General features: G+C 46.7%; 1 protein-coding gene across 1 annotated transcript in view; it reads right to left on the bottom strand.

The window, feature by feature from the left end:
* Positions 1 to 13,397, bottom strand: part of LOC134402410 (cytochrome P450 2J5-like) — a 49,228-nt gene extending 35,831 nt beyond the window's left edge. Inside the window, exon 1 of the mRNA XM_063131840.1 lies at positions 13,227 to 13,397. Within this exon, the coding sequence (XP_062987910.1) occupies positions 13,227 to 13,397 (171 nt within the window). The remainder of the gene's footprint in view (positions 1 to 13,226) is intronic.
* Between the last annotated feature and the right edge of the window lie 10,099 nt (positions 13,398 to 23,496).

Raw genomic sequence — 23,496 nt, 5'->3', positions numbered from 1 at the left:
CTCAGAAAACTTAAACTGTCCGTACGCACGAAGTGGCTGTGCTACGGGAGATCGGTGGACTCCTGGAGTACAGCAGGCAGGAAGGCAGGCAGGCAGGCGGGCATGGGCAGGCAGGCATGCATGGGCAGGCAGGCAGGCACAGGCAGGCATGGGCCGGTGGGCACAAAGGAGCTGGTACCTTGCACAGGTATGCCATCGATCTCTGGGGGAGTGAGTCCCAGCAGATCCAGCTACCTCACAAGGACGGCTCCCAGGCAGGCGGGCATGGGCAGGCAGACAGGCAGGCAGGCATGGGCAGGCAGGCGGGCAGGCAAGCAGGCAAAAAGGAGCTAGTACTTATTGAAGCAGTTACTTTGAGTGTGGAAGATTTGTATGCAGGCTTGGAGCATTAACGTTGCTGCTGGATGTAAAGTGGAAGTGTTGGATGACATGGAAAAACCAAGCCTCAGCCAGAACCTTCCAAAGGGCAACCCGTGGACTGCTGGAGTTTTCCTCCTGTTCCCGGTGGCTGGGACGGGTCTCGGCTTCTCAAAGCCATGGCACTGGTGCGTATGCACTGCAGCTTCTCATACGAGAGCTGTCCCACGGACGACCAGTGCATTACTGGATCTTAGCTTTTTCTCAGAGGGGAAGTCCATGAGTTTAAGTGACAGCTTGCTTCTCAAAGAGGGGTTACAGCGGAAGAGGAAGAGGGGTGGGATGAGACTGAGGAGAGAGAAGAGAGCATCCACCATAGTGGCTGTTCAATGACTGAGCTTCAAGATGAAGTAAAGTGAGAGCTCGCTTCTCAGAAAACTTAAAGTGTCCTTAAGCACTAAGTGGCTGTGCTACGGGAGATCGGTGGATTGCTGGAGTTTACCTCCCGCACATAGCGGAAGTCCATGAGTTGAAGTGACAGCTTGCTTCTCAAAATCACCAGACTGGATCACGAATAGTGCATCTGATCCCAGAACTCTCCAAAGGGCGACCCGTGGACCCTGCCTCAATTGGGGAAGTGAATGACTTTAAGTGTCAGGTTGCTTCAAAGCCATGAACGTTACCGAGGAAGAGGGGGTTGGATGAGACTGCAGAGAGAGCCTTGGCCAGCTGCTGCTCCTCATCACCCACATCCTGGAGGACCACCGCCTCCACAGTAGTGGCTGTGCTGAAGTCAATGACTTCCATGAGTTGCAGTGTGAGTGAGCTTCTCAAAGGCGAGGACTCTCCTGTTTCATTTTCACAGCGAGACAGGCAGCCGCAGTCACACACACAACCACACACACAATGACAGCTTTTGCACAGAGGCTCATGAGTTGAAGTGACAGCTTGCTTCTCAAAACCATACTTCTGGATCAGGGAGTACGTCTTCCACTCCCAGGGCACTCCAAAGGGCGACCCGTGGACTGCTGGAGAGAAGCAGCCTGGCTAGTGGTGGTGGTGCCAGGCATTGCCTTGCCCCCTGCTTGCACCTCACCCAAAAACGTGCAGTCAATCATGGAGTCTTTTGGAACTGGGTGGAAAACTATCCGGATGAGTTTACTAAGCTGTACCAGACGCCACAGAAATGAAATGAAATCCATTGTGGTGCTTTGCCCTCACACAGTCACACACACACGGATGGACGGTGACAAACTCTGCCTACAGCTTTTGTAGAGGCTCATGATGCCCACCAGGCAGGAAGTATTCTTCTTTAGGGGAAGATTCAGCCTGGCAGTGCCTGCTACGTCGTCTACTGTGGTAGTAAGGAAGAGATAGCCTGAATTTGACGGAGTGAACTGAATTGTAGAAGGACTACAGCCTGCCTGCCTGTATGTAAGGCGAAGAAGGCATGACCTTACTGAGAGAGACGAATCGAATGATTCAGAGTTGATGTTGTGAACTGAAACACAGCCACATAATAATAATAATAATAATAATAATAATAATAATAAGAAGAAGAAGAAGAAGAAGAAGAAGAAGAAGAAGAAGAAGAAGAAGAAAAAGCCTGCCTGCCTGAACTGTAGTCTGCCTGCCAACCGAAGGAGGGGTGGAATTAAAGGGAGGGGAGCCTGCCTGTCACTCCCATGAGGGCTTGAGGGTGGGGTATCCCAGCAGGGGCAGATTGCCCTTCAGAAAGACCAGCTGCTCCACCAAGTCCGGCTCCAAGCGAGAGCGGTGAGGGGTCACTATGTCGCCTGCTATAGAGAACACCCTCTCACTTGGAACACTGGTGGGTGGGCAGCTGAGTCGATCCATGGCCACCCGCGACAGGTCCGGCCAAATCTGAAAGCGGGATGGCCAGTAGGCCAGGGGGTCCATGGAGCAGTCCTCCAGGGGCTCTGCCAGGTAACGCTGCACGGCGGTTGCAGCATCATCCTGGCCGGTGGCTGGGGAGGGTCACTGCCCAACCATGGTGTGCAGAGCCTCTGCCCAAAACCCCTGGCCTGTGCTCCTGCTGGGAGGGATGCAGGTGAGGCTGCTGCTGGTGCTGCTGCTGCTGACGCTGCGGGGAGTGGTGGCCAGCTCCTCTGCCTCACTCTGCCCTACCCTCTTGGCCCGTGCCGCCCGCACTTCACCCACCGGCATTTCCACCCAGTGCTGCCTGGTATTTGGCCCACAAAGCCCATCCTTCACACGAGGGTCACACATGGCTGCCAACATGGCTGCCAACATGGCTGCCAACATTTTGTGAACCGCCCAGAGAGCTCCGGCTATTAGGTGGTATAGAAATGTAATAAATAAATAAATAAATAAATAAACAAACATGTGGACCTGTCTGTTTGGATGGGCTCCAGCCTCCACGTCAGGCCGTCCCTCAGCCTAGTCACCACTTCGCGTACCTCGGGCTCGAAGCGCCTGCCGGTGACAGGATCCTTGTACTCCAGAAAGTCGCCCATCTGTTTCTGGAGATGCCTGCATACAGGGATCACCTGGCTGAGGAGGGCACAGCTAGTGCTCAGGGTCTCGGTGGCCTCAAGGAACGGCTGGAGGACCGCCACCAGCTGGGACATGGCGTCCCACTGCTGCTTGCACAGGGCTGGGTGGACGCCCATGTCCCTGACCCTGAGCAAGTCGTGGATGGCACGCTGTTGCTTCACCATACGCTCCAGCATCAGGTAGGTGGAGTTCCAGCGTGACACCATGTCTTGCACTAGCCCGTGCTGCGGGAAATTCAACTCCTCCTGCTTCTCCCGCAGCAAGCGACTGCCCTTGACGCTGTGGTGGAAATGCCCTGCCACCTTTCTGCAGCTCTCCAGGAGGTTACGGATACCGGACAGGGGACTGAGGTTGGCCTTGCTGCCCATCCCAAGGCCATCCCTCACCACCAGGTTCAACACGTGCGTGATGCAGCGGACGCCCTCGAATCCGCCGTCGCGCACCGCCTTCACCATGTTGGCTCCCCCATCCGTGACCATGTAACCGCGGGTGACCTTCTGCCCAGCTAGCCACCCATCCACCATGCGGTTCATGGCCTCCGTAATCTCCCCTGCCGTGTGGGACTGGTCCATCACTTGCATGTGGAGGAGGGCCCAGCAGTAGCCCTCCTTGCCAGTCCCTCTAGTGCTGGATGATGCTTCCTGCCCCACGCCTGCCCACCAGTGAGCCGTCAGGAACAGGTAAGCGTGCACTCCGCCCTCACTGGACCAAATGTCTGAGGTGAAGTGCACCATCCGTGCCTCTGCCTGGCACAGACGACCCAGCACTAACTCCCTGCAGGAACGGTACAGGGAAGGCTCCACCCGCCTGCTCAGGGTGGTGCAACACAGCAGCTTATATTATGGCACCACAAGCGCCATCAGCCTCTTGAAGCCTGCGTTGTCGACGAGGCTGAATGGCTGGTCGTCCACCATCTCACCGATGCAGGTGGTGATCTGGGTGGGCATTGGAAAACACCATCTTGTGGGTCCATACTTCCCCCACCCCTTGTCCTGCAGGGTTGCCTGCCTGACCCTTGTGGAGATGGGAGATGGAGAGCTTAGAGTGGCAGTGCCAGCAGCAGCCTTCGGCTTTCCCCTGGAACCAGTCGCCTTGCCCGCCTCTTTCCCCAGCAAGATTGACTGGTGCTGCCTCTGAAGATGCATCTTCATGCTGCTGGTTCCATAATGCCCTGAAGATGAACCCCTGCTTAGGGTGAGTTTGCAGTGGCGACAGATAGCAAAGCGGGGATCCGCTCCCAACTCAAAGTGGTCCCACACTATACTTGTCTTTTGCTTCTGTGGTGACACCACCAATTGCCCGCCTGAGCTCTCTGGTGTCACCACAGAAACAGGGGTTGCAGCGGAAGAGATGTGGGATGAGACTGGGGAGAGAGCCTCGGCCTGCTGCTGCTCCTCCTCAGCACCCACATCCTGGAGGACCACCGCCTCCTCCTCCCCCTCCACTGTGCTGAGAAGAACCTCGTTTAGGAGGTCTGGAGACAGGTCCATCAGCGGGCTCGTGGGCTCAAAGGATAATGAAGGAGTTGGGGATACTCCTCCTCCTCCTCTAATGGCACTGCTGCCACGTGCCTCTTGCAAAGGGGCACTTTTCCCATTCCCACCCTCAAAAAGAGAATGCCGGGCAGAAGTTGCAGAAGAAAGTGGCTCTGCCTGCTGCTTCTCCTTCTTCTGTTCTGGAGCAGCCAGCCAAGGAGTTGCCCGTTTGATTTTCACAGCAGGAGAGGCAGCCTGCTTACTGGTGCCAGCCTGACCCTTGCCTTGACCACTGCTTTCAGCATGCCCCACCACAGACATGCGCCTGCTCCCTCTTCTCATGATGATATTATACTAATACTACTAATGATATCTATAAGAATATACTAATACTACTAATGATATGTATAAGAATAAAATATTAATACTAAGAATAATATGTATAAGAATATAATAGTATGTATAAGAATATACTATATGTAGGGAAATGGCACAAGAAGTGTGTGTATGCTTTGCCCAAACAGGATTTGAAATGCTCAATCTGTGGCTGTTGCACTTCACAAGCAGTGCACACAGCACACTCACACAATAACATAGTCACACACAGAGTCCAAGTAACAGAGAGAAGAAATAGAGAATAATTTTTGGGGTATTTTTTGTATATAGAAGGAAGAAGGAAGATGAAACACACTCAGGCTTTAAGAGAGGGGGGGGGCGACAACCAAACTAACAAACAAACACACACTCCAAAATTTAAAAATAACGTTTATATTAAATCAAAGTAAGGGAAAAACACAGAGCAAACTAAGCTAAAAGTCAGAAAGAAGCAAACAAACACACACACACGCGCCAAACTAAATCCTAATCTATCTCCAAAGTCCAAACACAGTAGCAGCACGTATAACTAACTCCTCTCTCCATGAACACCAACCCACAAAGAGACACAAAGCAGAAAGGTCTCAGGGTGCCTCTGCCTTAGTCCCCACTCCAACGCTGGGATTGGAGGATGCTTCATGAGGTGATCAATTCTCATCAGGATTGGGAGTTGAATGTGCCTGTCATCGCTTCAAAAAAAACACACACACAAAACACCAAACTGCCGGTTTACCCGCGCTGTCCCTGTCTGTTGACCCGATTTTTTAAAAAATATAGCACGTGAACTGCACCACGCAGAGAGCTGAGAGTATGCTCAAAATGACCCCCATCCACGACTCTCTAAGCAAAAGAATTTTCAGAAAGATAGCATAAAAAACAACATAGTTATCCCCCTTTCTTTTCCGCAATGCAATCCTATGGGCGAAATGTTTCAAGATGGCGATAGAAGCGGACCGTGGAAACCGGAGCGCTCTGAAAATGGCCGCTTCTCTTCACTTTGCTTCTAGGGGTCCGCGGTCCGCTTCTACTCCGCCTCTGGGCAAGGCGGAGCAGGCCAATTTGCTCCTGCTTCTGCGCTTCTAATCCGAGCGGAGCACATGCCTACTTGATGCTATGGAGAAAAGATGTGACATTATGCTTAAAATGTTACATTACACCGCATTACTAAAAGAAAATAGATCCCAATTAAGATTGGGAAATTTTCTCCAATTACATGCAAAATTTAATAGGTGGCATTTGAGTCTGTTTGTGTTTTTCCTCCCAGCAGGTCCTATTCAATTTGTCAAAGATGTTTTTCAGATTCCTTCTCTGGAGAAAGCACAATCTTCCATATGTCTAGTGTTTAAACAAGCGGCTACATTTCTTTCTTCCTTTTTTAATACACAAGTCTGTGGTTGCAAAATCTAAAGACCACAGAGGGACATCCAAATATTGCATCTATCTATCTATCTATTAGGGATGTGCTCCGCTCCGATTAGGAGCGTAGAAGCAGTAGCGGATTGGCCTGCTCCGCCTTACCCAGAGGCGGAGTAGGAGCGGACCGCGGACCCCCTAGAAGCAAGGCGAAGAGAAGCGGCCATTTTTCGGAGCTCCGAGTTCAGGCGGAGCGCTCCGGTCGCCATCTTGAAAACATTTCGCCATAGGATTGCATTGCGGCAAATAATCGCGCATAACTACGATGTTTTTGAAGCTATCATTCTGGAAATTCTTGTGCACAGAGAGTCGTGGATGGGGGTCATTTTGAGACTACTCTCACCTCTCTGCGTGCTGTGGTTCACGTGCAATATTTTTTTAAAAATCAGGTCAACCGCGCGGCTCAAACTGCGTTTCGGCTTTTCGCCCATAGGATTGCACTGAGGGAAAGAATCGGGGATAACTGGGGGGGGGGGTTTAAGCTATCGTTCTGAAAATTCTTGTGCACAGAGAGTCGTGGATGGGGGTCATTTTGAGACCACTCTCAACTTTCTGCGTGCTGTGGTTCACGTGCAATATTTTTTTTAAAATCGGGTCAACCGCGCGGCTCAAACTGCGTTTCGGCTTTTCGCCCATAGGATTGCATTGAGGGAAAGAATTGGGGATAACTGGGGGGGGTTTAAGCTATCATTCTGAAAATTCTTGTGCACAGAGAGTCGTGGATGGGGGTCATTTTGAGACCACTCTCAACTTTCTGCGTGCTGTGGTTCACGTGCAATATTTTTTTAAAAATCGGGGTTTGGGTTTTTTTTATTTATTTTTTTATTTTTTTGGAAGCGATGACAGGCACATTCAACTCCCAATCCTGATGAGAATTGATCTCCTCAGAAAGCATCCTCCTCCAATCCCAGCGTTGGAGGGGGTCTAAGGCAGACCCACCCTGAGAACTTTCTGTTTTGTGTCTCTTTGTGGGTTGGCGTTCGTGGAGGGAACACTTAGTTAGTTAGTGCTCCTGCTTTGGACTTTGGAGATAGATTAGGATAGGTTTAGTTTGGCGCGTGTGTGTGTTTGTTTGCTTCTTTCTGACTTGTAGCTTAGTTTGCCCTGTGTTTTCCCCTTACTTTGATTTAATATAAACTTTATTTTTGAATTTTGGAGTGTGTGGTTGGGTTGGTTGCCCCCCCCCCTTCCCTGTATTAAAGCCTGACTGTTCTGCTTTTGTGAAAGCTTTCTTTTGAAAGCATACACACACTTTTTGTCCCATTTCCCTACATTTATATTCTTAAACATATTTTATTATATTCTTTCACATAGTCCATTAGTATATATTCTCATACATATTATATTAGTATTCATATTTTGTTCTTCTTATAGTAGTGGTTGGTTCTTTTCCCCCCTCCCCTCTCTTAAATCCTGATTGTGTTTCCTTCTATCTTCTATATACCAAATATACCAAAAAAATTGGATTCTCTTTTTCTTCTCTGTGTAACTTGGACGGAGTGGGCTGCTTTTGTCAAGTTCAACAGGCAGCCACAGATTGAGCATTTTGGGGAAAGCATACGCACACCATTTCCCTATTCTTAAACATATTATATTATATTCTTTGACATAGTCTTAGTAGTCTATTAGTATACATTCTCATACATATTAGTAGTAGTATTCATATTTTGTTCTTGTTATAGTAGTGGTTGTCCCATTTCTTGTCCCATTTCCCTACATTTATTAGTAATATTCTTAAACATATTATTATATTCTTGTAGATATTCTTAGTAGTATATATATATATATATATATATATATATTAGTATATTCTCATACATATTAGTAGTAGTATATTTTATTGTTCTTGTCCCATTTCCCTACATTTAAACATATTATATTCTTCTTATACATATTCTTAGTAGTACCTTATACATAGTATTAGTATTATTAATATTTTGTTAGTCATCATGAAAAGAGGAAGCAGGCGTGCTGAAAGCAGCAAGGCTCAGTCTGCCAGCAGTAAGCAGGCTTCCTCTCCTCCTGTGAAACTCAAACGGGCAACTCCTTGGCTGACTGCTCCAAAACAGAAGCAGGACAAGCAGCAGGCAGAGCCACTCTCTTCTGCAACTTGTGCCCGGCGTTCTCTTTTTGAGGGTGGGAATGGGAAAAGTGCCCGTTTGCAAGAGGCACGTGGCAGCAGTGCCATTAGAGGAGGAGGAGTATCCCCAACTCCTTCATTCTCCTTTCAGCCCACGAGCCCGATGATGGACCTAGACGAGGTCCTCAGCACAGTGGAGGGGGGGAGGAGGAGGAGGCGGTGGGCCTCCAGGATGTGGGTGCTGAGGAGGAGCAGCAGCAGGCCGAGGCTCTCTCCCCAGTCTCATCCCACACCCCTGTTTCTGTGGCAACACCAGAGAGCTCAGGCGGGCAATTGGTGGTGTCACCACGGAAACGAATGACAAGCATCGTGTGGGACCACTTTGAGTTGGGAGCGGATCCCCGCTTTGCTGTCTGTCGCCACTGCAAACTCAGCCTAAGCAGGGGTTCATCGACAGGGCATTATGGAACCAGCAGCATGAAGATGCATCTTCATAGGCAGCACCAGGCGATCTTGCTGGGGAAAGAGGCGGGCAAGGCGACTGGTTCCAGGGGAAAGCCGAAGGCTGCTGCTGGCACTGCCACTCTAAGCTCTCCATCTCCCATCCCCACAAGGGTTAGGCAGGCAACCCTGCAGGACATGGGGTGGGGGAAGTATTGACCCACAAGATGGCGTTTTCCAATGCCCACCCAGGGTGCTACTGTGGTGGGGCATCTGCCGGGACTGACTCCTCCCCAATACTAGATCTATGACATGTCACTCTGCCTGCCCCTCTGCTAGCCTGTCCTCCTCGGTGACCGACTCGCTGGGATGGTTTGCGTTTGCAATGCGTGACTAACTGCAATGCTGGCTTAGAAACCAGCCATCACTTCCTTGTGCCCCCAGAAATGCCCGCAGCCTGCCTGCCTGCCTGCCCGCCTGCCCGCCTCCCCCGGGGTGCTGCTGTGGTGGGGCATCTGCCAGGACTGACTCCTCGCCTACTCTGCCTGCCTCTCTGCCCGCCTGGTGCCTGGTTTGCTCCAATCGTCCTCCTCTGTGCCCCTCAAGGCGTAACTGCTGGCTTAGAAAGAAAGAACCAGCCATCTTTGCCTCACTTTGCGCCCACTTATGGGTTGGTTTGCTATGCGTTAGTGCTCAAGCCATCCTTGCGGCACTACAATGCATGCTGCCTGCCTGCTTTCCCTCCCTTCTCCCCTTCCCGCCTTGCAGCGATGGTGTATGTGTCTTGCTTTGACTCAGGGGAGAAGTCCTTCCTGCGCTCACTTAGACTTTATCAAATTCAATAATCCCTTTTTCAAATGTGCAAGAAGATTTAGGGTTATCTCGTGGCATGTTGGGATTGCCTTGGAACTGGCCCCATTGAGCTGTCTGCAATTGCAACTTTAAATCCCTGACATACTGGAGTGTTCAAATTTCAAAAGTTCCCCTAACATCAGGGGATGATGGGATTGCCTTGAAACTTGGTGTCCATGGGGACACATGGGTAAGCTGTCATGGGACCAAAGGATAGGTTTCTAACGTGCAAATTGACGTAGTTGTAGAATGGGACTTGATTTGGGGTGAGTTAAAAAGTTTAAGCCGCGCCAAAAATCAGGGGATGATGGGATTTGCTTGCAACTTGGCGTGCATGTGGACACATGGATAAGCTATCATGGTGCCGAGTTTGAGGTTTCTAACATGCAAATTGACGGAGCTATCCCAAGGGGTGTGAATGGGGTGCCCGATTTTCAAAAATTCCCCAAAAATCAGGGGATGATGGGATTGCCTTGAAACTTGGCGTCCATGTGGACACGTGGATAAGCTATCATGGTGCCGACTTTGGGGTTTCAAACATGCAAATTGACGTAGTTGTAGAATGGGACAATTTGGGGTGAGTTAAGCCATGCCAAAAATCAGGGGATGATGGGATTTGCTTGCAACTTGGCGTGCATGTGGACACATGGATAAGCTCTCATGGTGCCGAGTTTGAGGTTTCTAACATGCAAATTGACGGAGCTATCCCAAGGGGTGTGAATGGGGTGCCCGATTTTCATAAATTCGCCAAAAATCAGGGGATGATGGGATTGCCTTGAAACTTGGCGTGCATGTGGACACGTGGATAAGCTATCATGGTGCTGAGTTTGAGGTTTCTAACGTGCAAATTGACGGAGCTATCTAAAGGGGTGTGAATTAGGGTTATGGGTGGTGCGTTAGAGGGTAGAGCCGCGCCAAAAATCAGGGGATGATGGGATTTGCTTGCAACTTGGCGTGCATGTGGACACATGGATAAGCTGCCCTGGTGCCGAGTTTGAGGTTTCTAACATGCAAATTGACGGAGCTATCCCAAGGGGTGTGAATGGGGTGCCCGATTTTCAAAAATTCGCCAAAAATCAGGGGATGATGGGATTGCCTTGAAACTTGGCGTGTGTGTGTATACGCCCATGAGGTGTCATGGTGCCAAACGTGAGGTTTCTAACTTCAACGGAAAAAAAGTTGTTTACTTTTTTAGCTTTCAATGCAACCCTATGGGGGGGCAAAAACGGAGCTCCGGATCCGGATCTGGAGCTCCGAGCGGAGCGGAGCGGAAGTGGGCGGAGCGGGGGCGGAGCGGAGCGACCCGCTCCGGAAAATGGCGGATCTGCAAGTGAAGCGGAGCGGGGGGTCCGTGCACACCCCTACTATCTATCTATCTATCTATCTATCTATCTATCTATCTAATCACTGTAGTATTTACTTTTTTACCTTTTGTGGAAGCCATTACCTGCTTTTAATGCATTTGAATCTGCATTTTGTGATTCCCACACAAACACACGTCATTGATTGTTTCTTTAATAGAAATTGTGTATTTTTTACTACCATTGTAAGAGATTTTAAGTGTATTTCTAATTACAGGATATGACTTACCATATAAAATAAATGTGTGATGCACCATAAGAAGTGTCTTCATAATGTTTTGGCTACAACAACTTTATGTTTAATAAGCTAAGGCACTGATGGTAAATTTTATTATTGATTTTACTATGTTTGTACAATCAATTGTATTTTGTTAAATAGTTGATATTCTTAAACTTCAATCCTTGAAACGCTTCAGTGGGAATAAGCCCCACTGAACACAGGGCAGCTTATTTCTGACTGGACACACATAGGATCACACTGTTGATTGCACCTGGTGACAGATTTGCTTAATTCAGTTGAATAAACTGAGCTGTCTTAAGTATATGGGGTAGTGGAAAAAGAAAGTCTCTCAAATATCACAATACATATGTGCAGCATCCTCTTCTCAGTCCATGCAGACCTAATACAAATAATTCTGATAGTAGTGGTACAATGCCACTATTGTCCGTAGACAGAAATATTCAAAATATATATTGGAGCATCCAGGAATGAAACAACAAGAAGAACAGGTTTAATATAATACGGAAATATTTGATCATAAAGAGACCTAAACCTATGTATATCAGACCCAGGGAGTGAAAGACTGCACAAGGTCTAAAGTAGCACCAGAATCTGGCTGCGAGTCTGGAGGAGTGAGTTTATGTCAGTTCTTCTTAACACCCATGAAATTATGAGTAGGAGATTTTTTTAAAAGCATTTCCAAGAGCAGCTCCTTGCACAGAACATTAGAGGTGTTAATGCTTGAGGTTAGAATTAGAAACACATAAATGTAGCAAGATGTTGACTGTCTACAAGAGGGCTCAGCTGGCACATCAGCTGCAACTAAAGAAACGCTGTCTTACAAAGGATGTTCTGGGTGTGCCCCTGCACATCCTAATTTCCTGGGGCTGTCTCTGCTTTCCCTCCCCCAGTGCTTTTAAGGAGGACAGGAAAGTACCATTGGCATCCCTGGGGGAACAATGAACTTTCCAGAGGCCCTGGAAAATGAGCTTTCCTGCCCACTCCACTGTTCTAATTGGGAGTGCAAGAGGGGAAAGGATAATTTCTCTCCCCCCCCCCCCACTGCACCAATTGGGACCTTAAGGGCCCAATTGGAGTAGTGGTGGAGGGCAAGAAAGTGTGGATTCTCCTCCTCTACTCCTATTAGGTTCTTTAAGGTGCACACCCTAATGAAATGAGCTGTGCACACCCATGCTATCCTGGTCATTGTTGCCAGAGATTATAGGACTGAAAGGAACACCCTGCACCTGTTCCAACAATGTGATAGGCACACTCTCCATCACAAGTAACTCACCTGCACCCACGACAAGCACATTACATTCTTCTTTAGTGCTGGTACTAATTGGAGCTACAGTATGTCTTTTTCTAATCCATTTTATTAGGCATGATACTGTGCATTCAAGCACGGATTTCAAAATTGTATAATACAAGTTGGCCCTAATACAAAAAGCTGTTCAGGATAATGCATTCCATCCACCCTCCCATTCAGTTTCCCACTTTCCCACAATACTCAGTAAGCATGCAGTGGCTTCTGAGCATGTTCAGTCTACATTGGGCTGTTTGGTGTCCTCTCCCTTTTCCCCTCTAAATATTTTTTGTGGTTTAGATGACAAGGGATATTATTAAATAGTTTCTGATAAGCATAATCCTGAGTTCTTCTATATTTCACATATATTCTTCATTGTATTGTACTTTAACATGCTGTTTACCAATTCGATAACCTTTGGACCAAAAATAGTATACAAATAAATCTTAAGCACAGTTCGTGGAGAAAAATCAAATCACAGTTAAAGGACATAAATATTGAATTACAGTGAAAGCATTTGTTATTTGTTGAACCTGTGTGCCAACAGCTTTCCAAAAAAGTTTGTTTCATGAAAATTAGTCAACAGGAAGACGGTGAAAAAAAGCTAACCAACTCCTGACTTTGAATTATATATAGAAAATAAAAATAATATTGAAATACTTTTTCATATCACATTTGTTCCACAATGTTTTATTAACACAACTCTATTGTCCATAGTCACCACAGAAAGGAAACAATTTAAAATTCTCTACATTCCATCTCTTTCTCAGCTTAATAAGTTATGGAAAAAATATTTTTAAAGAAGTACCTTAATGGCAAGATCTTCAGAAAGTCTAATTCCAATTCTCCACATTCCTCCAATGACAGGAAGGGAAAGAGGCCCAGGAGGGTAGTGTCTGCGTGTCCAGTGTTGTCTCAGGAAGACCAAAATCAGAAGAGCCACCAGCAGAGCAATCAGAAGTCCCTGTATCCCCATCATTCTCCTGCCTTCTCTTTCTCTTTGACTGTTGCTAAAATATCTGGATATGTTGACTCTGCTTTTCCTGGCTTCCTTTTACCTTCCTTAGAGATGATGCCAGTTCTTTCTCTTATTCCCTGTTAACGTCTCTTTATATTCTCCAATTGCAAAACAACAAAAACTAATAAGCATAATCTCTTCTGATGTCATATCCATGTACTCTTGCAATTTGGTCCTCCAGGCATGTGTCACAGTAGCACAATGTGTGATGGAACATGGCTAGTTCTGGTATGTGTAAATCTAATAATTGGAATGAGGAGTGTTTAATTAGAGATGCCACTCTAATTCTGCTCAAAGCTAACATGGGACCATTTTGTGGGGTGGGGATTGCCCTAAATATTCAGAAAAATCAGTGTATCATACGTTGATGAAATATATATTAACCTTAGAAGAGTCCTTCTGGATCAGACAAAAGGCCTACTTAGTTCAACGTTTTGTTTCCTACAGTGACCTGCCAGATGCCTCTGAGTGGCCAACAAGCAATAGCCCTCTCCCAGTGTAGTTGTCTAGCAACAGGCATTCAGAAGAAAGCCATTGATAGCCTTTTCCTCCATGATTTGTCCAAAGCCTTCTAGGCTGTTGGCATCAGGTATGTGTGAATCCTGTCTCTTTTACTTACAGGAACTTTTCTCATTTGCCTCCCTGTGCTCTCAGCTATCCAAGGAGAGTTGCAAGCACATGTGCATAGACCAGCCCTCTAAAACCTTTGTGCCCTCCCAATTTGTTGGTGGCCATGCTGGCTGGGGCTGAAGGACATTGTAGTCCAGCTCAGCTTGAACGCACAGGTTAATGAAAGCTGCTGGCAGAGACCATCCTGGAAAGTGCCAGGTACATACTGGAAAATGGGTTGTTTCTTCCTTTATATTTTACATTAGCCTTTGTCCATAAACAGCTCTATTTGCATGAGTTGAGGATAGAAACTGATCAAGTTTTGGTAATGAGTGTGATTGCATAGGTGTACCAGGGAGGTGATAGATTCCCCAGGAAAAGGGGGCACATGGCACTCAAAGAAATACAAAAGAGTGGTTCAGAAAGATATATCCAACAAGAGAGACATTGTGGAATCTCACTTAGACACGGAGATGGCGTTCGCTTGCAAAGGCTTTATTCAGCAAGACAGAAAAACACGCTGCAGCAGAGACCTCACCTTCACCGAGGTGACATCTGCCTGACGTGCAGAGGTGGGTTGTTGTTTTTTTAACTTGGATAGGGTTCCCATTATTATTGCATACAATGGCAATGCTATTGCTCACCATAGAAGCTAGACTGACAGCAGCTGCAGATATTGGCTGGTGAGTTCCTCTTTTGGGATGAGTCGCTGTTGCAGAGGCTTCTACACCCCAAAACAGATTAGCTTTACACAGGTGCAGTGTAAATGTGAGACATATGCACATATGTGTATGGGTTTATATATGGTTTTCCTCAAGAACCCTTTAGGAAATCTCTATTACAGAAAGAGAGCAAACCTCACTCATTTTTATTTTCAAAGATCTTACAGGTATTTAGAGATTTCCATTACCGAGGGAAGCGAATAAGAAGATTACTTTAATCATGGTGTTTACTGTAATAAATAGGGGTGTGCACAGACCCCCTGATCTGCTTCTTTTCCAGATTTGCAACTTCCAGATAGGGTCCCCTGAGTCAAAGCAAGACACACACAAACCATCCCTGCGAGGCGGGCACAGAGGAGGAGGACTTAGAGGACTGGACAATGGGATATGCCATAGATCTATGGGGGGGGCAGTCCCGCCAGATGCCCCACCACAGCAGCACCCCGGGGGAGGTGGCAAGGCAGGCAGGCAGGCAGGAAGGAAGGCGACATTTCTGGGTGCACAAGCAAGTAAGCCAAGGATTGTTTTTTCAAAGCCAGCAGTAATGCATTACAAACCAACCCTGCAAGGCGGGCACAGAGGAGGAGGATTGGGAGCAAGCATGCCGGAGGCTTGTGGGCACGAACCACAAAGACCATCATGTAGTACAGCTCCCAGGCACCAGGCAGGCAGAGAGGCAGGCAGAGATATGCCATAGATCTACGGAGGAGTCAGTACCAGCAGATACCCCAAAACCGCCCAGAGAGCGGCTTTTTGTGAACTGCCCAGAGAGCTTCGGCTATTAGGCAGTATTGAAATGTAATAAATAAATAAATAAATAAACAACAGCACACAGGCAGAGGCGGGAAGGCAGGCAGGCAGGCAGGTAGCAGACATTTCTGTTTGTTTCAAAGCAGCAGTAATGCATTGCAAACTGTGAGAAATAAAGAGATAAGTTATTTTTTCAATAAAGTTAATGCCAATATATATTCAATAAAGCTAATGCCAAAATGTATATTATGATTTTATTAGAATGTAAGCCAATGGGGCAGAGTCTTGCTACTGAGAATATATGGTTGAAAATAGCTTCAGCCTGGAAACACTGATCTTCGCTGAGGCATAATTAATAAGGGAAAGGCCCTAACAGGTGTAAAAGAACCAAGCGGAATTTGTGGTTGGGCCAGTGGATAGAAAAGGCGATAAATAGAACAAAACTGGAACATACATCTGTTGTTTTTGAACTCATGACTTTTGAGGTTACCTGATGGGTGGAGGGATGATCAAGAGCAATAAAGTGGGTAGGCCCAGATAAATCAAACCTATATTTGGGCATAAGTAAATAGGGATGGGTGGAATATTAAATGAAATTAAAAAGCAAGTAATCAAAGGCGGGACAAAGCTGCGTGCCGGGATAGGCTGTAACCCCACAAGTCTCTGACCAATCACAAGACGGGGAGGGACCTCTTCGGCCGGGTGTAGGGTATAAGATGTCTTGACATGTGCTTGGATGGTGTGCCTACTTTGCTGGACACCCAGACTTGAAATTCTGTATCAATAAAGGTAACAGAGTGCTTTCACCATTGTCCTTGCATCTTTATTTCAAATCGCATTTCTAACAAAACCAACCCTGCGAGGTGGGCACAGAGGAGGGGGACCGGGACCAAGCATGTCAGAGGCTGGTAGGCACTGTATCAATAGGTAGAACTAAGTGAGACACCCAGGAAGTCAGATGGAAGAGGAAGTCAGGGACACTGAGACTTTGATTGAAGGAATACTCGCCCAATCAGGACGTGACACAGCAGTCAGGGACTCCGCACTCTCAGGAGTCAGTCAGGGCTGGAGAGAAGTTAGTTAGAAGCTATGTTTGTTTGAGGCAATAAAAGTTGTATTTTTATATAATACTGCATTCCTCATTTGCAACAAACCCATCTTTGAAACATGGTGTCAGAAGTCTAACAGGACCCACTTACAACAACAACAACAAAAAACAGCTTGAGGTTTTGCATTATGGAGCCAGGTTTGAAAGCCCCCCCCCCATCCCCCCGGTCACTGGATTTCACTGTGCCTAATCTGGCTCAAGCTGGGCAGAACTGGAAAGAGGAGTTTGAATTGTACCTGGATCTTGCCTTCACAAAAGAGAAAGAAAAGCAAAAGGTAAAGTTATTTTATTATCTGATTGGAGAAAAGGGGCGAGAGATATGCAAAACTCTTGGGTTTAGTACTTCTTCTACTCTGCAACAGCTAGTAAAAGGGCTGGATGATTACTGCATACCTAAACAAAATGAAACAATGGAACGATATCAATTCTTTATGAGGCAGCAGGGGTCTGAAGAGAGACTGGATGCTTATGTTACTTCACTAAGGACTTTGGCAACAACCTGTAATTTTGGGACTATCACAGACTCCCTCATCAGAGACAGAATTGTCTGTGGGACCGCACACCAACATCTCCGTGAGAGGCTGTTGCGGGAGCCAGATTTAACACCAACTAATTGTTTGGAGATTGCTACGGCAGCTGAAGCTACTAAAGAGAGACTTAGGACATTAGAAGGCACCCATGAGGTGCAGGTGCATGCAGTCCAACACCAGTCAAGTCACCAGCAGGACCGGCAGCCTCAGAGACGACTGCCTAAAATAGAATCATAGAATCATAGAATAGCAGAGTTGGAAGGGGCCTACAAGGCCATCGAGTCCAACCCCCTGCTCAATGCAGGAATCCACCCTAAAGCATCCCTGACAGATGCTTGTCCAGCTGCCTCTTGAATGCCTCTAGTGTGGGAGAGCCCACAACCTCCCTAGGTAAGTGATTCCATCGTCGCACTGCTCTAACAGTTAGGAAGTTTTTCCTGATGTCCAGCCGGAATCTGGCTTCCTTTAACTTGAGACCGTTATTCCGTGTCCTGCACTCTGGGAGGATCGAGAAGAGATCCTGGCCCTCCTCTGTGTGACAACCTTTTAAGTATTTGAAGAGTGCTATCATGTCTCCCCTCAATCTCCTCTTCTCCAGGCTACACATGCCCAGTTCTTTCAGTCTCTCTTCATAGGGCTTTGTTTCTAGACCTCTGATCATCCTGGTTGCCCTCTTCTGAACACGCTCCAGCTTGTCTGCGTCCTTCTTGAATTGTGGAGCCCAGAACTGGACACAATACTCTAGATGAGGCCTAACCAGGGCCGAATAGAGAGGAACCAGTACCTCACGTGATTAGGAATTGAGCTCTTCAGCCTTTTCTTTGTCGTCGTTATCAATTTGCGATCCTCATTAAGCAGTTGAACCACCATTTCTTTCCTCTGTCTTTTACTACTCACATATCTGAAGAAAGCCTTTTTATTGCTTTTTGCATCGCTCGCTAATCTCAGCTCATTCACAGCTTTAGCCTTCCTGACGCCATTTCGACACTACTGTGCCACTTGTCTGTACTCTTCTTTTGTAGCCTGGCCTTCCTTCCACTTCCTATATGTATCCCTTTTTGTTTTTAGGTCATCTCTAAGCTTTTTGTGGAGCCACATTGGTTTCCTCTGTTGTCTTCTATCTTTTCTCCTTGTTGGACTTGTTTGTAACTGTGCCTTTAAAATTTCATTTTTTAAATACTTCCACCCATCCTGCACTCCTTTTCTCATTAGGCTCACTTGCCATGGGACCTTACTTATCATAGTTCTGAGTTTATTAAAATCAGCTTTCCTAAAATCCAGAGTACGTGTATGGCTACGCTCGACTTTTGTCTCCTTCATATTCAAGAATTCAAGTATGATGTGGTCAGTTTCCCCCAGAGTTCCCGTAACTGCCACTTTATCCACTAAGTCATCCCTATTGGTCAATAACAAGTCAAGGATTGCCGATCCTCTAGTTCCTTCCACCACTTTCTGTAGGAGAAAGTTATCACCCATACATGTCAGGAATTTCTTGGAAGGGCCGCTTTTGGCAGTAATGGTCTCCCAACAGATATCAGGGTAATTGAAGTCCCCCATCACTACTACATCACACTTCCTTGAAACACTGGCAATTTGTTTCTCAAAAGTTTCGTCCTCGTCTTCTCCTTGATTGGGTGGTCGGTAGTAGACTCCGATTATCATATTCTTTTTATTCCTAGCCCCATTTATTTTAATCCAGATGCTCTCGACGGGGCTCCCAATCTCATCCGCCTGTATTTCTGTGCAGGGATAGGTATTTTTAACATATAGTGCAACTCCACCTCCCTTTCTATTTCTTCTGTTCTTTTTGAACAAGTTATATCCTTCATTTGCTATATTCCAGTCATGGGAGTCATCCCACCAAGTTTCAGTTATACCTATCAAGTCGTATTTGCCTTCATGTAATAAGAGTTCAAGTTCATTCTGTTTGTTTCCCATGCTCTGGGCATTAGTATATAGACATCGAAGACCATGTGTTTTATAGTCTGGCTTTGTTCCTACCTTGTTGCAGACACTATTTTGGGACACTGTTGGAGCTGTTCTCTGTACTGTGGTGCATTGGCCTTCATCCATTGTTGCCTCAAAATTTGCGTCTCCCACCCCCGTAAGATTCAGTTTAAAGCCCTCCTGATCAAGTTCTTCATGCTGTGGCCGAACTCATTCTTTCCAGCCCTTGTGAGGTGCAACCCATCCCTTGCCAGCAGTCCATGTTCCAAGTAGCGTAGCCCGTGGTCCCAGAATCCAAAACTCTCATGTCGTCACCACCTTCGAAGCCAGTCATTCATCCGGAGTATTTTTCTTTCCCTTTCTAATCCTCTTCCAAGAACCGGGAGGATGGATGAGAAAACTACCTGGGCCCCAAAGTTCTTCAGTTTCCTTCCCAGAGCTTCAAAGTCTGAAATGATTTCTTCGTAGCTCTGCTTGGCGACATCATTTGTTCCCACATGGATGAGAAGAAAGGGGTATGTGTCCGTGGGCTTTATGAGCTTCGGTAACCCTTCAGTCACATCTCTATCCAGGGAGACAGCACACCTGGAGAGTCCATGGGTCTTCATGACATACTTGGGTTTCAATCCACACAGCAGGGAGTCTCCCACAACGACTACTCTTCTCTTCTTCTTGGTTGACCTACCTTCTGCCTCTTGTTCACTGTTGCACGGTATCTCCTGTACTTCGTCCTCTGCAAACTGTCCATCAGTCTCATCCTCCAGAAGCTGAAAGCGGTTGCTTAACTCTAATGGTTCCACCGGTGCAGAATGCCTTCTAGTTCTTCTGCTCCTAACTGTCACTCTTTTCCAGAGAGTTTCCTCTTCATTGGCTTTCCTCCCCTCAGCATACTCCACTACTGCTTCAGCTGGCTGTTGCTCTTCAATCTCATGTGCTTCTTGTTGCTGTTGCAGTTCCACCGTTCGGTCTAAGAACTCCTCCTCTTCTCTTATTCTTTGGAGGGTGGACACTCGCCACTCAAGTCCTCTCACTTTTTCTTCCAAAAGTGCCACCAGCTTGCACTTGTTGCAGGTAAACGCTAGGGATGTGCTCCGCTTCTCCTAGGAGTGGAGAATCAGAAGCGAATTGGCCTGATCCGCCTTGCCCAGAGGTGGAGTAGAAGTGAACCAGGGTCCTGGTGAAGAGAAGTGGCCATAGGCGGAGCGCTTCTCTTTTTGCAGAGTGATCCGCCCACCATTTTGTGTTTTTTTGCCCATAGGATTGCATTGCAGAAAAGATTAGGGGATAACTGTATTGATTTTAAAGCTATCTTTCTGAAATTTTGTGTGCTTAGAGAGTCGTGGCTGGGAGTCATTTTGGAAAAATAGGGTAAAAAAAGTGGGAGAGGTACCTTTTTGAAGTGCTGAGAGGCAGATTCAACTCCCAGTCATGATCACCTGATGAAGCATCCTCCAATCCCAAAGTTGGAGGAGGGGATAGGCAAAATGGGATACTTAGTAACTTGGGATACTGGGAAACCTCTCTTTCTTAGTCTGAATGGACTTTTCCCGGTGTTTTTTAAAACAGTAGCCTCACCAAATGCACAAACACAACCTGAAATCATATACTAAGCAAATAAATAACAGATAGGAAACATAGCACTGCTACCCACCCTAACCTTGGTGAACAACTGAATAGATGTGGTGCAAGGGGATGAGGTCCCCTAGGGCATGTGGACATGCCCAATGCACACACACTCTCCAACCCTTGGAGGGTCATCAGAGCCCTCCAAAGATTAACCACTGGAGACTAATGCCTGTCATGAGTTGAAGTGACAGGTAGCTTCTTAAACACTGGTACTTACTTAGGGCCAGTCAAAAACTGGCATATCCCCCTTCCCCTGGGCATGTCCACTTTCCTCTTACTGGTAAAAGACAGACATAGCCTTTTAAAAAATAATTCTTCTTGTTGTTTATTCAGCAACACTGCTGCTGATAATTCCACCCCTCCTTTGTATATTTATTTATTTATTACATTTTATATTTATACACCCCATAGCCCAAGCTCTCCTGGCTTTTCCTCTTCAGTGAAATCAGGCAGGCTTTCATTGTGGTTCAACTCCTTAATGTTGTTGTTGTTGTTGTTGTTGTTGTTATTGCTGTTAATATTAGTACTGCTATTATTAACGTTATTATTATTTTGTTGTTGTTTAATAATGGCTGTGATCATAATGCAGTCAGTCAGCTCTGAAGCAAGGATCACAAAGATTTACTCTTATCTTCCTAGCCTCCTAGTTATGGGATGCAAAAGAAAAGGCATCTCTCTGTGCTGCTCCTGCCTCACAGGGATGGTTTGCATTATTGGCTTTGAAACAATTCTTGGCTCACTTCCTTATGCCCCCAGAAATGTCTGCTTCATGCCTGCCTTCCCGCCTCCACCTGTGTGCTGTTGTTTTGGGGTATCTGCTGGGACTGACTCCCCCAGAGATCTATGGCATCTCTGCCTGCCTCTCTGCCCACCTGGTGCCTGGGAGATGTACTACATGATGGGCTTTGTGGTTCAACCCCACAAGCCTCCTGCATGCTTGCTCCCAGTGCTACCTGTCCACCTCCTCTGTGCCTGCCTCGCAGGGATGGTTTGTGTGTGTCTTGCTTTGACTCAGGGGATAAGTCCTTCCTATGCTCACTTAGACTTTTTGAAGTTCCAAATCAATTTTTCAAGTGTGGAAGAAGATTCATATTGTGGTTTATCTACTCCTTAATTCATGGCATGTTTGGATTTCCTTTGAAATGGTCCCATTGAGCTGTCTGCAGCTTTAAATCCCTGAGATACTGGGGTGTCCGATTTTCAAAAATTCCCAAAAATCAGAGGGGGGGGTTTGGATTGGCTTGAGGCTTGGCATGCATGTGTATACATGCATCAGGTGTCAAGGTGCCTAATTTGACATTTCTAACCTAAAAATTGACGGAGTTCTAGCATGCGTCTTGATTTGAGGTGAGTTAAAAGGTTAAAGCCCCGCCAAAAATCAGGGGATGATGGGATTTGCTTGAAACTTGCCATGAATGTGGATCTAGATAGCATCTGTGAGGGTGCCTGCTTCAAAGTTTTTTATCTGTCAAAATGTCAGAGAAAATCCCATGTCTGAAAATGGGGTGTCCGATTTTCAAAAATCCCCCCAAAATCAGGGGATGCTTGGATTTGCTTGAGGCTTGGAATGCATCTGTATACTTGCATCAGGTGTCATGGCACCTAATTTGACATTTATAACATGAAAATTTACAGAGAAATCAAAAGGGGTGTGAATTGTGGTTAGGGGTGATGCTTTAGAGGTTAAACCTCTGCCAAAATCTTGGTATGATGAGATTTGCTTGAAAGTTGCCAAGAATGTGGATCTAGATGGTATCTTTGAGGGTGCCTGCTTCCAAGTTTTTATCTGTCAAAATGTCGGAGTAAATCCATGTCTGAAAATGGGGTGTCCGATTTTCAAAAATTCCCCGAAAATCTGGGGATGCTTGGATTTGCTCCAGGATTGGCATGCATGTGTATACATGGATAAGCTATCATGGTGCCAAGTTTGAGGTTCCTAACATTAACAGAAAAAGTTGTAATCTTTTTTGGATTTCAATGCAAGTCTATGGGGGGAAAGCAGATCTGGAGCTTCGCAGTGAACCGGAGCGGAGTATTGGTGGAGCGAAGCAGAGCAGACCTGATCCGGAAGTTGCGAATCTGGAAGAGACCCCTACTTACAAAACCTATGTCTGAAAGGTAAACAGTGTGACATGAAATGCAGAAATGTATGCCAGGATGTCTACAGTTGCAATGCAAATGTAAACAATTTGAATGTCCCAGTTTTTTCCCAAACTATAAAACCTGTCAAAGGCACTTAGCAGCAAATCCCCTAATGACTGCTCATATAGATGTTGAACAACATTGGAGACAGTATGGCACCCTGTGGAACCCCATAGCTCAATTGCAAAGAGGTTGAGTAGTGGTCACACGATGTTACTCATTGAAATCAACCCCTCAGGTAGGTCCAGAACCATTGTAACACAGTGTGGATTCAATCCAACAACAATAATAATATTAATAATAATAATGAGGGCTGTGAACAGACCCCTACGAACCACTTTGTGGCTTGATTCGGAAGTTCCGGATCGGGCCCGAACCGCTTTGGGTCAATCTTCCACTCCCCCGCTCCACTCCTCGGCGTGAGATCTGGCGCCAGCACCGGTGCCGTATGAATGGCAGTGTCAGCAGTGGCAGGTAAGCCAACTCTCCCGCCCACTTCCCTGCCTCCGTCGTAGGCTTCAATTGAGGCCCCAGTTGAAGTGGGAAGAGAAGGCCACAGCCTATTCTGGCTTCAAGCTTGGGTGTCAATCGAAGCTTGCGACAGACTGCAATAGAAGCAGGTAATC

This window comes from Elgaria multicarinata, chromosome 8 (genome assembly GCF_023053635.1).
Source record: "Elgaria multicarinata webbii isolate HBS135686 ecotype San Diego chromosome 8, rElgMul1.1.pri, whole genome shotgun sequence".
NCBI lineage: Eukaryota > Metazoa > Chordata > Lepidosauria > Squamata > Anguidae > Elgaria > Elgaria multicarinata.
This window is presented reverse-complemented; position numbering and strand designations above follow the sequence as displayed.